A 17,119-nucleotide genomic window follows, 5' to 3' on the forward strand; every position below is an offset into this window, starting at 1 on the left:
TCGGGATGATAATTCTTTTTATCACTTCCGTGTTGCAGCCGACGCCACGGCCAATTTTCGGTTTCATGAGGCATCCAGGCTTCGCCTTAATAAGCTAAACGCTGACGCTCCTTTAGAGAAACTGCCGATGGAGAGACTACGTGGATTTTTCGCACATGATCCCGCACCGAAATAAAACTAAATGTTTACCTTTAGTGCTCCGTCTTCTGAAATTTCTGGCAGTCCCCCAAGCTAACATTCGTATGTTATCTCCAGATAAGAGTCCGTTTGTCTAAAGGGTGTGAAGTATTCTAAAGAGTTTTCGTTTTAGACGATTATCTCATGTTCTCTTTGTATGGCAAATAGAATTGCTGGAAAAGTCATCGGTCTAACCGGATCAGCATGGAGGCTTTTCAGGATAAATATATTTGCTGCGCGTTATGACACGGCTCCATAGCAGTCCGTAGTCGCCGGTCGTAGGCTCTGCATTTGGACAGCTTGCTGCTTCCCGTTGTAGAGAACTCGGTAATCTTTGTTTCCTTCTGAGCACATGTATGGACTGCTTTATGCTCTCCCCTAGCAGAGACGTTACTTAATACTGACACGCCCACTTCTTGTTTTTTTTGATGTATTTGGGTTTGACCAGCAGGTACGGTTATCAACGCTCGACGCTGTCCGCGCCGCAGTGTTCGAGAGGCTTCGCGATTGTAGTAGATGTTTTTGTTAAGATCGCGGGCAGGACGCGAATAGTCTAGATTATTCCGGAGCATGCGCGACCACGAGTGATAAGACTGGAAAGTTCGATAAGTGATGTATAAAAGACGGCGTGTCCCAGCCATGAGCAGTTTTTTCGACGGCCGACGCTCTGTTCGCCGCTAACAGTAATAATAATATCTGGGGTTTAACGTCCCAAAACCACGATATGGTTATGAGAGACGCCGTAGTGGAGGGCTCCGGAATTTCGACCACCTGGGGTTCTTTAACGTGCACTTAAATCTAAGTACCGAGCCTCAAACATTTTCGCCTCCATCGAAAATGCAGCCGCCGCGGCGGGATTCGATCCCGCGACCTTCGGTCAGCAGTCGAGCGCCGCCGCTAACAGTGTACAGTGTGTATTGCTGTAGTTTGACTTTCCTTTTCCCGGCCACAAGTTCGGCCAAATAAAAGAGTTTCATCTTCGACACGCCGGCTGCTTCCTTCGTCGACGTCGCGACCCCGTGACAATACTACCAATTGTTTGGCGAGTATCGCGCAACTTCGTTTCCTTAGCGCAAACGAGCGAATCCGCTGGGGAATAAATACCGTCTCCATAAAAATACACGGCAATTCACAGTGCATGTACTGAATACGAATCGAACCAGTGACCTACCAAGTGTATCGGAACTCGACGCACTGGCCTTATCTGAGCATGTTTAGGATGGGCCAATTGGGATTTCGGGGTGGGCAAAAGAAAAAAATGACGGAATGGGCATTAGACAAGTGGAGGAACTTGAAAATGGGGAAAAAAAGCAGGCCCTGTCGAAAATTTCACAGTAGGCCAATTTGACATACGGAGAGTGGGCAACTTGAAGATTTGATGCGGGCCAATTGGACAGTTAGAGGGTGGAAATATTTGCGATTGAGTCAACTGTAAACCTTGAGTTGGCCGAACTTCAGGATAGGCAGGCAAGAGAAGCGTCTTACCCACAATCTCATGGACAGTGAGTCAATTGTTACGTGTATTTAACAACTGCAGTGGAGGTTCTGCAATTTTTTTTAAGACAATGTGTTTCTGGGGCGCTTCCACCGAACTTCTTTAATGGGGTATGGTGTTGTTATCCAGGAAACCTTCTAACGGAATTCAGCTATCGCATTAACTCGTCTACTAGCTACACTGGCCAACGTTTGGTTAAATAATTGACAATGCTGGTTAGCTATTAACTACATTCGGCTATCCGCTGTTTTAACAGCGGTATTTTCATTGAATACGAATCAAAACATCATGTTGTGTACCATTTTTATTTTCTAAACGTACTTACAGCACTCTACACAAGCATGTTTAACAATTATTGCTCATTGCAATCAGGCCACCAAGGCTCAAGAGCCTAGCGCGCCAAATTGACTTCCTTGGCGGTAGAACACCATAGTCAACTGAGATACCATGTTCAGAGGAAATATTCACAGCATAAATTGACTAGTGTGAATTACAACTGTCAATTCGAATAGCATAACCGCGACTCGAAGACAATTCGTCAGCGTCGCGAGAACGCCCCGAGCGTCTCGGGACGTCGAAAGGAAACAGCATGCACCCTTATGGAAAACGCGTCAAGCGTCTGAACGCGCTTGCTTGCACGCAAGACTTCCTGATGAGGCACGCCCACGTGACGTATACAAGGAGGTTTAAAAATAATTACGTTTTAAAACTCCTCGGGCGTGTGACAAGACCATGAGGCTTCGTTCGGTACCAGATGCCTACAGCTCAAATCTAGCTGAGGGTGCATTGTGCCTATTTGGTTTGTGTTTGTCTGCTACAGACAAATGTGTAGTGAAAACTGTGCAGACAACAGTGTAGCACACAATATGTGCTACACTGACGTCAATCGCAGGTGTGTGAGTGTGTGTGTGTGTGTGTGTGTGTGTGGTGTGTGTGTGTGTGTGTGTGTGTGTGTGTGTGTGTGTGTGTGTGTGTGTGTGTGTGTGTGTGTGTGTGTGTGTGTGTATGAGTGTGTTATGACGTCAAAACGGAATCTGAATTGTCTACCCAAAAAACCAGTTATGCTTTATCAAAGAAACGCAGTAAGTTAAAAAAGAAAAACAAAAAAATGTGCTAGCAGGAAAAGAAGGAGAAGCACAGAGGGCTCACTTACAAGTGAAAGTTTATTCATCACAACATCGCTATATCGCGAAAAACCAAAACCAAACCGAAAGAAGCGTGCCACGACATAGGTTGGCAAAAGAAACGGAATTCACTCAGACTCACTGAAGAAATACATTTTTTTTCACGCTTAGGGCTCACTCGGGCTCAGATTCACCAAGACTTCCCTCAACTGGACTCCCTCAGACTCATGGCTCGGTCTGAATCTCAGTGAGTCTGAGTGAGTTTGCCGACCTATGGTCACGAGACAGTTCAATGCGAATCGAAAGGTCGCCGAGCCGCAGTTGCGGAAATAACGGCCCGCAAGCCTCGTGATGAGTGCCTTCCGTGACCGCACAAGGGACCGCGGAGCGCGAAAAAGCGGCGACAAAGGACGGCATTAGTATCGCGCACGATAGAACGTCATCAAGAGAGGAGGCATGATAAAGGAGAGAAGGACATACGAACAAAGGCTTATCCTTTAAGGAGGAGGCGAGGGCAGCAGAAAACCACTTTTCCTCTCTGTGTGCTCGAAGCCTATGATCGAAGGATCAGGGTAAGGAAAACTGATCGCGAGCTGTAAGCGCGTGGATGGGACTCGACCCGTACTCGTCGCAGCGAGGGGCTCAGGAGTCGACCATCACTGCCCTCTCACTTTCCGCGTCTTGCTTTTTCTCTACCCCCCCCCCCCTCTCTCTCTCTCTCTGTGCGGCAATATCATTGTAGAGCCAAGCCCTGAGCCCGAAGCCGGATGTCCAATTTCGATCCACTGTCGAAGCCGAAAAGACAATAAAAAGTTGCTGCCACCACGTGGCTGAAAGGAAGAAGACTATCAAGACGCGAGCCGGCGGGTGTCCCGAGGAAAAGCCGCAGTCCGTGTGCGAGTGTGCGTGCTCGAAAAAGGAAAAAAGAAAGACAGAAAACAGAAGAAGGCAAGCCGGAAGATACAACAGTGACAATGCAAAAGAGATAAACCGTGATGAACGATTACGAGTGGCGTGCATGACCTCATCATTCGGAGATTACGTCATATACTTGTACCCTTCAATAAGAAAACAAGGCAATGGAGACAAATAAATTGAACGAAGGATTGGTACAAAAGTACAAGCGTATATATATATATATATATATATATATATATATATATATATATATATATATATATATATATATATATATATATTATATATGTCCCAGCTATCTTTAGCCAAGGGTTAAAAAATACAATATTAGAGGCCAGCGAGTGAAATCAGTTGCAAATTGCTGACAGTCGCCTTGCACGCTACAGATACCTTGTTTTGTAATTAATTAGTTTGTTAATTAGGACTATTTAACTAAATTGCTAAATATTGACTTTAGGCAAGAAATGCGACTTGCAAAGTTCGAGAGCGTCTTCAGAAACACCCATTGCATTATTTGCGATAAAGAAAGTTTCACGTATAGCATTTTTTCCAAACTGCAAAGAAAGCCCGCGAAATACAAAAAGACCCACGCGACTAGCGCATTCGCGCGCAGCGAACATGCTACTCTCAGCCGTGGTTTGAGCGAACGAAATCAGCTGCGGCCGCGACTCGCCGGCTCTGCTGCAGCGGTAGGCCGATAAGTTGGCGGTTTCTTAAGTTGGTGGTTGGTGGTTGATAAGTTGAGGTGCGACGGTTGGCCCGAGTCAGCCAATTGGCACGCGTGACGGTGCAAGTTGTAGCGAGCGCTGGCCAAGAAACCACCGCCAACTTATTGGCCTAGCGCTGCAACGGAGCCGGCGAGTCGACCAATCAGGAATTTCAAGGTACTTTTTATTCGTATTTTGGCCACTGTGGCTCAACAAAGTTTTCTGAAACTTGCCATATTATATCTGTCGCCCCCTGATAACACAGTGTCCGATTTTGACCGATAAAGGGTATATATACGGGACCTAGCACACGCCGTCAAAAATATATGACGTCACGAATAGTTGGTTCCCAAATCGCGATGATGACGCGGCCCCCTGTACTTCCCTCTTACGCGTTTTCTCGCTTACGAAAAGCGTCTTCCCGCAGCAACAGCGGTGCGTTTGACACTGTGAAAGGGTAACTTATTATTGCGAGAAATGCTGTCTTTCTCTATAGTATAACCTTACTGCTAGTAATGAAACCAACAGATAATGAAGCCAAGGAACCTTTTGATCCCCTCTCCCTCTTTTGGTCATTCAAAGCGAGACGGGTCTCATTCCGGCAGACGATGCATTCGGTCGTATGCGAGGGCCGGTCAGCTGCGAGCTCGTAAAAAGATCACGTGCTACGTGACACCAGCTGTCAAAAAAAGAAGAAAAAGAAACAAAAACAAGAGTTTTCCCCACTCGCCGTCATGGCTACGAGCGGCGCTGGCTAACACTCCCAAGTTTACATGCACATATAGGTACGTACCCGATAAAGGGGACGGGAGGACGATTGCCGCTGTAGCTCAATCCGCCTCTTTCATTTTCCTGTGCTTCTCTCTGGCGTTTTGGAAGGGTTTGGTAGGGGCCGGGACAACCGGTATTGCCAGAAGCAAAGCCTCCGAGATGAAAGACGTTTCGCGACTTTTCCGCTAGGGGAGAGCGCATGCGCAGGGGCGTCGTGAAAAAGGCGGATTGACAGAGCATCCGACGCGTTATGAGAAGCTTGCACGTTCGGTCCCAGCGGCAAGTTGTCTTGTTGTCCACTTTAATTTCTTTAGATTACTACAATACAGTTAAAACAGTGCAATTAACTTCCCCTATACCTTCCTTGGCCGCATTGTCTGTTGGTTTTCATTAAGCTTTTGTCTAACGAAAAAAAAAAAAACGAGCCTTTCAGAATTTCCTCTTCTTTGGTTCGCGCTTAACTAGCAGTATGTCGTGCGAATAAGGCCGTATTACCACTCTTGTCACTTTAATTCCTGATGTTTTTCGCTGATCGGCGAGAGAAGGGAGCGCGGGAAGCAGTTACATAAAGCGGGAAACATCCCGGGCGAGCAGCAGCAGCAGCAGCAGCCCGGTTCTCGACTCGGACATCGCTCGATAGCCTAACTGTTATTGGCGGCCACGCCATTACTTCGCCCGGGAGGTGGCTAAAATTAAATTCTCGGCCCTGCGCCGGTCGATGGGCGGCTGCAGGGGTCGATAGAGTCCGCGGGGTGATGCGGTCGGCTGCGTCCCGCGCTCACGCTATCTCAGTACGTGCGTGCCACCCGTAAGCCACGTACTCGCGCAGGAAGAAAGCTCCGGGACGAAGCCAAAGAAACGTCGCACCTCATATTCAGTTCGCACAGCGCTACAGAAGATTAACAGAACTAAAAGGCTTTCTTTCTGAGAAATCCGTATGGATTTCCTCGTGGCTCCGTGCTACAAACGGGCGGTTGTCAGATTTCCTTTCTTAATCCTTCCGCCAGCTTGCAGGATTCCGCAGAACCGATTTTCAGTATCTTGGAATTCAATACTCACACTGTAGAAGTTTTTACACCCAAAAGGGTGTAAATGACTTGTCACAGAGACACAACATTAATGAAAACCAGCAGACAAGCACGAATGTATAGGGGATGTTAATTGAACTGTTCTAGGTATATGCAATAATTGTGAGTTGTGGAGAAAGTAGGGCGGACGAAAGTAAGTGGTCGCAGGTTCGGTCTCTGAGCGACAAGTTGTCTTTTAGTCCACTTTACTTTCTTAACATCTATATCACAATGCAATACACCTAAAATCAGTACAATTAACGTCCCCTATAACCTTCCTGGCCTTGATTATCTGCTGGTTTCATTAATGTTGTGTGACTTGTGTCACACAAAGATGTGACTGTGCTGCGGGCTCCGCGCAGGCCTGGCGTTTTTTGACACCCGCTGAGAAGGCTGCCAAGAAGGTGCACAGGGATGTGAGGGCCTGTACCACGGGTGTTATTCTGTAAGAGTACTGTAGGTAGGGCTGTTCATGTCAGCGTGCAGCAAGACATGCATGTCTTGGACACAGGGGTGTAGTCGGGGAAGTAACTCCAGTTACAGTGAAAGTCGTTAGAGTTGTATGAATCACATAAGTAGGGCCATTATTTCCCTATGTTTCTACTTGTCCTCAACAGGTACAGACTGCGGTGAACCAAGAGTGTACATCTAAGTATATCACATATTACATCTAATAAGTCAGCTGCATGGGTCGGATGTGGATCGGTGTCGCGTTCACCAACTCATTCAGCTATCGCATTGGTGCTGCGGATTAGGCCATGGCGATAACTGCAACTGTGCAGATCATCTCTTGTGCCGCTGTCCCCATTTCGAAGAACATCTGCGGACTCTCCAGTGCACCTTGAGGAGAGTCGATGATCGGCCTTTTACTGAAGGGAAGGTCTTGGGAGCCCGGCCTCACGCTCATCAGCTCAGTAAGCCACACCAGCCCTCCGGCAGTACTTGCAGGCAACAGAGTTGAGCAAGCGCCTGTGGTACGTTGCACTGTGTGTCGTGAAATGTTGTGTGCACTGATGTTGTGTGCACTCTCTCTCTTTTACTGCCTGTTCTCCTCCCCATGTGTAGGGTAGCAAACTGGACGTAGTCTATTTAACCTCCCTGCCTTCCCTCTATTCCTTTTCTCTCGCTCTCTCAGCTGCATGCTTCGAGGCACACGCAGCGAATATGCTTGCCTATTTCAAGGCCGAAACGATCTCTTTTGCGAGGCTCCCTTCCTTAACTCAAAGACACCCATAGGAAGGGGAAACAAGCAGATCGCCGGTCTCGAAAGTACTGCAACGCCGAAAAAACCCCGCGTGATGGAGCATCTGGCCGATCTCAACCACGGCGCTGTTCGCGCGAAGAATGAATGCCCCTGCCCTTTAAACGGCGCGGCCTCGGCGACACCACGTTGACGGCGCTGACGAGCTCTCGCGCGCGCCTTTTCATCTTGTCTTCGTTTTCACGCCTGTCTCGTTACACCCGCGTGACTCGCGGGCTCGCCTCGTAAAGCTTGGCTGGGGTTGCAGACTTATAAACGCTCGGCACTGTTTCGCGACATTCGGATTTCCCTTCACCGCCTTATATTCTAAAGATCGGGTGACGCTAAACGGCTGTTCGCGGTGTCCGTCAAGTGCTCTGGCTTGCGTTCGGCGCGCGAGCTCACCCCACCCTTGTTGACGATGTCGATGGCCGTAAAACAAGGGTGGTAGTTTATGCGCTAGAGAGACAGCGAGGAATGGTAAATCGTGTGAAGCTGTGCTTGCGTCTTCCCGTCCAACACTGGATCCATGTGCCGCCGCCTCCCCTGACTCCTTTCCCAGCCTTTCCGTGGAAGTTGTAACGATCAAAATAGATACACAAGAGGTAGAAATCTGAGCACATTGACGGCGGTTCGTAGCTTGAAGATAGCCGAAGAAAACGTGCACACAGTATCAGGGAATGAACGAGGTCAACGGAAACGCCCAAGTGCGTTGCTCGCAAGCCCCCTCTAATATGTTGATAGCGACCACGAGTGTCGTATAGACTATTTTACGGATGGGTTTCGGTGCCGCCACGCTGGGCTGTTAACCTTGCCGTGTTTTATCTTGAACAACTAAGCGAACAGTGCTACGGTGGGCGTACACACATGAAAACAGTTGGGTTGGTGCATTCGGCGTTTCCTGACTTTATCAGTTCGCGTCAGATATATAAAAATAAGAAAACATTCGTTTAACAGCCCATGATGGCGGCGATCATATCACTTGCGTAACATAGTCTATATGGCTTACGTTTCTTGTATAAGTGCTCGCGCTCAACTCAGTCACTCACGAGTGGATTAGAAAGCAAGCAGTATATTAAGGCGAAAGCCTTAGATCCCTCACCAAACGCAAAAATTGACCGTCGGGTCAACACAAGTGATGCAAGAAATCATCACGCGATGACGTCATGGTGTTACATAACGTTACTTCACATGATGACGTCATGAAATGACACAGTCGTTTGTCAAAGGTGGGCCGATCATGGTGGCAGTGCTAAACGAATTGAGGTGCAGAAAGCTTGCAATTCCTCCGATCCTGAAGGCAATGCAGAACCACGTTAGGTACAGAAAGCTTTCGTAGGGCGGCGGGGGAGGATGAGTACATCGACTGAGAAAAAAAGCCGAGGTGGCTTTCGCCTTCGAGTCGTCTCAGAGGAATGCAATAGGGAACTCTGTGAGTTTTTCTGTTAGGTCAAAGGAAAGATAACTTGCTGGGATGAAGCTTTACAACACACACACACACACACACACACACACACACACACACACACACACACACACACACACACACACACACACACACACACACACACACACACACACACACACACACACACACACACGCACGCACACACACACACACACACACACACACACACACACGCACGCACACGCACACACACACACTTACAAGCGCTCTCAACTCCATCGTTAACGGCCTTGGCCTAAATACAGCAACACTCTCCGAACCATCGGCTCCCGCAGCTGCGCTTGACAGGACACGGAGCCGCATCGCGTATCCAACGAGCGATGCAGCTATATATGAGCAACAGCAAAATGCGCGCGTCGTTTCTCGATATTAAGTCATGAAAAATGTAAGAGAGTGGGAGGCCCTCTTTTCGGGGCGAACGGGCCGATGATCAGGCGCAAACGTCCGGCACATCGGAGGCAACGCACCGGGCCCTGTAACGCGAGCATCATCTCCCAGAGCGGCCCGCGCACCGAAAAGAGCATCCATACACCATATGGGCTGCGAAGAAGGGGTGGCGGCCATACACCCCCCTACGCCCATGGGCTGTAAACACACACAAACACACACGAGCTAGCTTGCGTTTATACGGAGGCCGGCCTAGCAGCTATCGGCTGGACGCACAAAGAGGCAATGCCCGAAAAAAGAGCCGATCGACCGGCCAAGCCAAGCCAGCTGGCCCGTTCGTCCGACCGGCAGGCCATGAATAGTTGAGCGTTGCCGACGCGCCAAGCATGTGGAACGCGCTCGCGCTCCAATTACGACTAAACGATGCCGCCTCTCCGCGGCGAGCGAGGCATCGCTCTTCTTCCTCGCTTTCACTCCATCTGTCTCGCGTGTGTGCGAGCAGTCGTGTCCGCTTGTCAGTCACTGTCGATGATATAGCGACGCAAACACGCAGACTGAATGCAGAGGCGAGCTTGTTGTCTATTGCCACCATATAGTTTCATATTTGTACACTAAAGCGAAATCTGGCGCTAGTGTCCATGGGAGCTGCGACGCATGACGCTTCAGCCAGCATGGGAACGATGGGTTGTACGTGGATATGCCTAAACTTCATTCTTTCGGCTCCGTGTGGCCTGCAACCGCTTTGTCACAAGACGAAGTTCAGAAAAAATGCAGCAGTCCTGACTTCAGCAGCTTGACCCTTTTTAGGCTGACCAATTCAAGTCAGCTCACGAGGTTCAGAACAAGCCATTTTTTTTTATCCGATACAAAATGCAGAACTACAGTGTACCACAATAATTCTAGTACACTACAGCTAGAACACAACAATAAACAAAGCCACAATTGCGTTCGAAGCCGCAAGCACGAAGAATAGACATCCATGTACTGCCCATCATTGCCATGGTGACTGAACGATCGCAGCGACCGAGTTCCCTGAATGTATATTGTAGGAAACTATGATTACGACACACAGTGCCCCACCGGACCATGCATGTGCATCCAGAAGCACATAGATGCACATACATGCACAAACTGGCTAGCAAACACAACACGTGGGAAGTCCTGAACCAAGGACGTACGGTTGATGGAATAGCACCCACTGCATGCTACGGATAGAGCTGACGAGGTGCTTTTCTGGCGTGTCAGGAGAGAAGCTGACGTTGTGTGAAGAGCACCATGTGTTTGCCCAATCGCATATCGCTGACGCATTGACCGCCACCTCACGGTGAACGCATTACGCAACGAGTCCCTACTGAAAAAACCTATATGGTTTCATACAGGATCCGTATGGTTTTATACGGACTTACAGGACTAATATAGGAATTGTACAGGACCGTGTGGGGGTATATAGAATCCAAACAGGATCCAAATGGGACCTAAACAGGACCCATATGGCGGTATATAGGACGCAAGTAGGACCTACAGAGGACCCATATGGCGGTTATAGGATACAAATAGGGCCTCCAAGGACCTATTTGGCGGCATATAGGATCCACACAGGAGTTGTTTTCTTTCATCCGCTCTCATTCAAACCTCTCACAATCTCTTCCTGATCAATACTTCGCCTTTTTATCTTTATAAGTGGCAGGACAGCACTTAATTCTCAATGTTATCTTTCAAATTCCCTTTAATCTCAATCTAGCTCTCGAACCAGCTGGCTTTTTTTTTTATCTTGACAAGTGGCAGTGCAGCACATAATCATCCGCTTTCATCTACACCTCTTACAACATCTTTTTGCACGCGCACACGGCCCAACCAAACATCTTGACACCCAGACACCAAAGTTTTGCAGTTCTGAAGTGTTCTTAACCCTTTGACACGCTATGTACACAATTGTGTACACCACCTGTTTTTGCTAACTGTGTCAACTAGGGGCTAAGAGACAGTATTTCATGCAAGTGAGTATTTCATGCTTCATTAATTTCGCTTAATGTAATGACATTCATTTTTATCGTACATGTGAACTTATGAGTGCTTAAATTTCCTTCACATTCCTGCTCATTATTCCACAGATGCCTTCAACAAGTATGTGGCCGAGAAGCCCAAAGAAGTGCCGGGAGCTGAACGTTTGAAAAAGATGAACCGTTTTATTGCGGAGATGCTTAAAGATTTAAATAAATAATCAGTTACCAAATATTCTTGCCTGATCGTTTTTCTTCAAGTATATGTAAGCGCAGCAGTGAATTCTTACGTTCTTATAATTAGACTGCTGCTAGATATAATTACAGCTTGAATTGCTGTATATATTTGCTTTTATTACACGCTTCATAAACTGGCATGTCTTTATCAATATGTTCCTTTGCTGCACGTCATTTGTGACCCAAATCGCTGATTCGGCCCATATTACCCATATCACCTGTAACACCCATATAATCAACCTACCTGTATCACCTATACGACCTATATCACCTATACAACCTATATCACCTATAAACCTGTATCACCTATAAACCTGTATCACCTATAAAACCGTATCCCCTACACGACCTGTATCCAATAACATCATATGTATGGGTCCTGTATATATAGGAATTTTCAGCAGGGTAGGTAGGAACAGTAGACTGTAAAAATATAAAAAACGCAGAAGCATACTTTTTAGTCTCAATTAAGGAATACTAATATGAAAGCCTTCTCCTAGGAATCCTAAGTGAAATCTTCCACCGTCAAAGGTGAACGCGCTCTGATTGGCCAGGCTCCTCTTAATTGGCTCACAGGACAGCTACGAGCTGATCTGAATGACTAAAAAAGGACCAACATGGCGCAATTTAATAAATCAAGAAGAACACCACTACAGCATTGAATTGACGAATGTAAATATAATATTAATTGCCAAGGGCTCAAAGCCCCAAAACCACGATATGATTATGAGAGACGCCATAGTGAACGGCTCCACAAATTTCGACCATCTGGTGTCCTTTAACGTGTGACTAAATTTAAGTACACGGGTCTTTAACATCTCGCCTCCACCGAAAATGCGGCCGCCGCGGCCGGGATTGGATCCCGCGACCTTCGGGTAATCAGTCAAGCACCATAACCAGACCAGTGTGCCGGGTGCCGAATGCAAAGCCAACAACAGCTTTTCGGTGCTACATTATAATACGAGCCTGTCATGTATATATTACCGTGCGTTCCGTATACGTAAATAGACACAACATAACGTGATTCGTGCCTCTACAATTAACGAAGGTCACTGCTGGGAAACGACATCTTCTTATGAATTATAAGAACAAACGTATCAGTAGTAGGTCTAGCATTTTTAGCATTAGCATGTTGTACTGATACGATAAACAACTCAAACTTCCCAGCGTCTTCAACACGATCATTCGAGCCTTTAATGCTGGCACTATTAAGGCGTGCGACGGAGCATTAGCTCTCTTTAATACACTGACACTTTTTCTAAGATAAACGGGACACGAAAGAAGCCTCGTGATCCGTGTTTCCAAACATGTAAGTGCGATGAAAGGAAGTGAAACGTAAACGACGACCTATATATGTATATCGTCTCGAAGTCACTAGAAACGCTAACAGCTTCTCGAGGGTGCAGGAATGCCTGGTTAATGAAGCTTACGCGCACTAAGCGAGTTCGCGTATCTGTTTTGAAAGCGCCTTGCAGGAGACAGGAGAGATACGCGCAGTATATATTTCTAAAGGCTATGCGACGGTCCATTGCTTTAAAGGGACACTAAAGAGAAAACATGTTTTTTATTAGTAAATCAGTCTTTCGCAATTGCAAAATCACCACTCTTGCCGTGAGAAGGTGCTTGGTAAGCGAGAAACCGCGCAAACAGAAAATGCGGGCGGCGACGCCACCTTTGATTCCCGCGACAAACGTGCTGACGTCATGGATTCTGACGGCTTATACTAGGGCCTACGTAGTGTCTAATGAGTAAAAATGAAGTACATCGTCCTCGGAGGGGGCCGTAGACTTAATACACCAAGGTTCAGAAAATTTCATTGAGCCATGTCGCCAAAATACGAGAAATGCAATTTGAAATCAATGACGTCACGCGCGGAGATTTTGGGGCGACATTTAAAAATAGTACTTTGACCTTGACTTTCTCCTCTATCGAACCTATGATGGTGGAAATAACGACGTTAGAGTTTTCAGAGTAGAATTTATCGATAAAAGGCCTTTCACTGTTTCATTTTAGTGTCCCTTTAAAGCGTGCGACGAAGTCTTGTTAATACACTGACACTTTTGCTAGGATAAGCAGGACGCTAAAGAAGCCTCATGATTCGAGTTTCCAGCCACGTAAGCGCGATAGAAAAAAAAAATGAAACGTAAACGACGAGCTATATATATATACCATCTCGAAATCGGCGCTAACAGCTTCGCGAATGTGCAGAAACGCCTGGCTAATGAAGCTCACGCTCACTAAGCGATCTCGCGTATCTCCTTTGAAAGCGCCTTGCAGGAGGCAGGAAAAGATACGCGCAGTATATATTTCTAGAGGCTATGCGACGGTCCATTGCCTTTTAAAGTGCTATACAGAGTCTCCAGAAAGCGAGAGCTTGGGTCTGTGCCAAACAGCTCTGCGTAATTACTCGAATCTGTATGGCCGGTTGGTTGTCAATGCGTGTTTATGCGCCAAGAGTTTGTGAAACTTGGAAGGGCTGTCTCTCAGCGATAAACAGCTGTTTCGAGGGAGCAAACATTACTCGAACTTATGCAGCTATAGGAAATGTCCACGAATATGTCCGGTTGCACGAGTGTTGACGTTCATGTTTCTTTAAAAAGGAACGCTTTAAGAGCACTTCGTACAGGACGCCGCATGTGAAACAGCACTTCAGCGACGGAAACACGTCGACCATCTGTTTGGACAACGTGTTTTGAGTTGTAAAAAAGCGTTGGAATCGAAGAAATGTTAGGAATACCCATAGCTCTCTGCGGACCATATAAAACGCCGGCCTGCTGATTACCACAAGAGATGCAACACAGACGCTATTTGTCCAAAGAAACGAAAAGAAGGAAAATCACACACTTCGTTATGCATTCGACGAAAACGACTCGAAGGCGAAAGCCATCTTCTTCTTTTTCTGCTTATTTTCCTTCTCAGTCGATTGTACTGATTCATCCCCGACTGACTGCTCCCTTTAAAATTGAACCGGACTGTACGTGAAACCGTACTTTCGTAACAGCGCGAACCAGTCATTCATGAAGCATCGTGTTCATTGATTATCACGCAGACGGAAATCGACAACGACCGCATTATATCGGCTCATTCGCTTCCAAACCCAACCCGTGGAGTCCTACGTTAGAACGAGAACAGCGCGCCACTCTTCCCACAGTGCCTCGGGACAGCGGGCGTATCCTCATATTTATCATTAAGGCGAAAGCCTTGATGCCTCATCAAATGCGGAAATTTACCATCGGCGTCAATACAAGTGATGTACAAAAAACATCACCACACGCTGACGTCACAGCTCGTCAATATTCGGTGCTTTACATGATGACGTCATCACTGACGTCGTCGCTTGGTCAAAGGTGGGTCGATCCCGGAGGCAGTGCAATACCAGGTAAGGTGCAGAAAGCTTTCGGAGGGGAGGGGGATAGCATTAGTATATGAACTGAAGAGAAGAGATGCTTTCCGCCTTCGAGTCGTCTTAGCCGAATGCATAAAGGACCCTGTGAGTATTTGAACGAACCATACAACAACATACGAAGGCTTCATGTTTGCCTTTTCATAACCTAGCATTCTCTAGCATACCCTGGAAACAGGGCACGACCAACAGCGAGCCCAACTCGCCCGTAAGCAAGTACTACCGAAATACACACAAGCCTTCCAGTCTTTGACCGTTCCGAGCGAGCACACAGGTATAGTATTAATTGTTCCCAAGCCCAAGCGCGCTCCAACTACACCGCACCCTAAGCCGCCCATTTCCCAAGGGGATTCTCCGTGTAACTCCCTCCGGTTACAATCGGACGCAAATCGAGACGGGCCCGCCATCAAGGGGAGTCTAAAGGCTGGCCAGACCGCAGCGGCAGGCGGTTATCTTTTGTCGTACGACCCCCTCCTCTTGCCCGCATTGCCATGCATAAAAATTAGCCGCGCTTCGCTGCACTTATAGTATAGACCAGAAGCTGCACGTGTACTCTTGTTTCATCTATTGTGTGCAACACTGTAGAAGCTACGCACGGAGTCCGGTGAGCAACGTGTATAACACCGCACGTTTCATAATCACTTTTCGCGGCCAAAGATGCACGCGCGAGCCGAGCACGAGCGGACATGCGCGTGATTCGGCCGGGATTCGATCCCACGACCTTCGGGTCAGCAGTCGAGCACCGTAACAACTAGACCATCGCGGCGGCTCCCGAAAAGGAACACAACTATACATAAAATGTTCAGGAAACGACATACCAACAACTGCGTCACGCCGCTGCGTTCGTTTTTAAAGTATAGCAAACTGTCGTCGCTTATCACTATAGCTAGCCGAGAGCAATAACAATTTTGTACGAACTCGCTGACTAAGAACAGCGAACGGAGCTATTACAAGAAGACTTACAAGCCTTCGCAGCGTTGCACGTTATGCATGCAACAAAGCTGTATCGTCAATAGACTTCACTACGTCCTACTGCCCACCGTACCGTACCCTATAGCAACCGGACTCATCTCCGTTACACCGATACTGGACACCGATACGGACTCGGACCGTTGAGAGCGTGCGCTCGGCAACAAGACCTCGCGCAAGCGCATCGAGGCAAGCGCATACAATACGTCGCTCGAGGGCAAGCAACAACCGGGTACAGATAGATGTAACTGTGAGCGGTGCTGGAATAGTCGCAGCAGTGGGAGTCGCGGGTGGGGGGGTTCTGTTGTAGCGTGTTTGTGCTGCGCAAACGATTGGGAAACAAAGGCGAGCTTGGCTATATAGCTATCGGTCCGATCGAGCCCAGATCCACAGCAGTAGCAGCTTTCGCGTGGGACGCCAGCAGTATATATATGTTCACATTGCTTGCCCGAAGCCATGGCTTTGCCGCCGAAAAGAAGTAATCGATGCTTTTTTTTTCGCAGAGACGCGATAAGATCGACAAGAGGGGAAGTGGTGGACGACTGAGGTGGGTAAACAGACCTCCGGGGCTCGATCGACGGTGAATCGGTCCCGTTTCGAGGCAAACATGAAATGAATGACAAGAACGAAAGCACAGGTTTGAGAGGAGGAGACGGGCGCAGAACTAGGGCTGCACCGGTGGTGAACGAGGGTCGACCTGGAGCCTGAGTGCGCCTTCAAGATGAGTTCACTGAGACTGAGATATATCTATCTCAGTGTCAGTCTCAGATAGATAGATAGATAGATAGATAGATAGATAGATAGATAGATAGATAGATAGATAGATAGATAGATAGATAGATAGATAGATAGATAGATAGATAGATAGATAGATAGATAGATAGATAGATAGATAGATAGATAGATAGATAGATAGATGTAGTAGGAGAAAGCGGGTGAGTGTGAAAGGCGAGAAAGCCCTGTGGAACGTCTATTGATCTTGGACTCCGATGGCTCGGTCGACTAGCCGCGCAGACCGGAGTTCGGGTGTATGCTTGACTGGGAGGGAAGTACTTCGAGGCCATTTCGAAGTTCGGCGTGCCTTCCGGTCCTTGCTGCGACGCCGGAAGTTCAGTTACGCTCGGGAAAATTTACTTTCGTTTCTCGGCTTCCCTTC

The 17,119-nt window shown here is 47.6% G+C and overlaps 1 protein-coding gene across 1 annotated transcript in view; it reads right to left on the minus strand.

Moving 5' to 3' along the window:
- Positions 1-7,010: 7,010 nt before the first annotated feature.
- LOC119404443 (neprilysin-1) overlaps positions 7,011-17,119 on the minus strand; it is a 205,373-nt gene continuing 195,264 nt past the window's right edge. Inside the window, exon 15 of the mRNA XM_049419331.1 lies at positions 7,011-7,200. Coding sequence (XP_049275288.1) covers positions 7,011-7,200 — 190 coding nt within the window. The remainder of the gene's footprint in view (positions 7,201-17,119) is intronic.

This window comes from Rhipicephalus sanguineus, chromosome 9 (genome assembly GCF_013339695.2).
Source record: "Rhipicephalus sanguineus isolate Rsan-2018 chromosome 9, BIME_Rsan_1.4, whole genome shotgun sequence".
NCBI classification, from domain to species: Eukaryota; Metazoa; Arthropoda; class Arachnida; order Ixodida; family Ixodidae; genus Rhipicephalus; species Rhipicephalus sanguineus.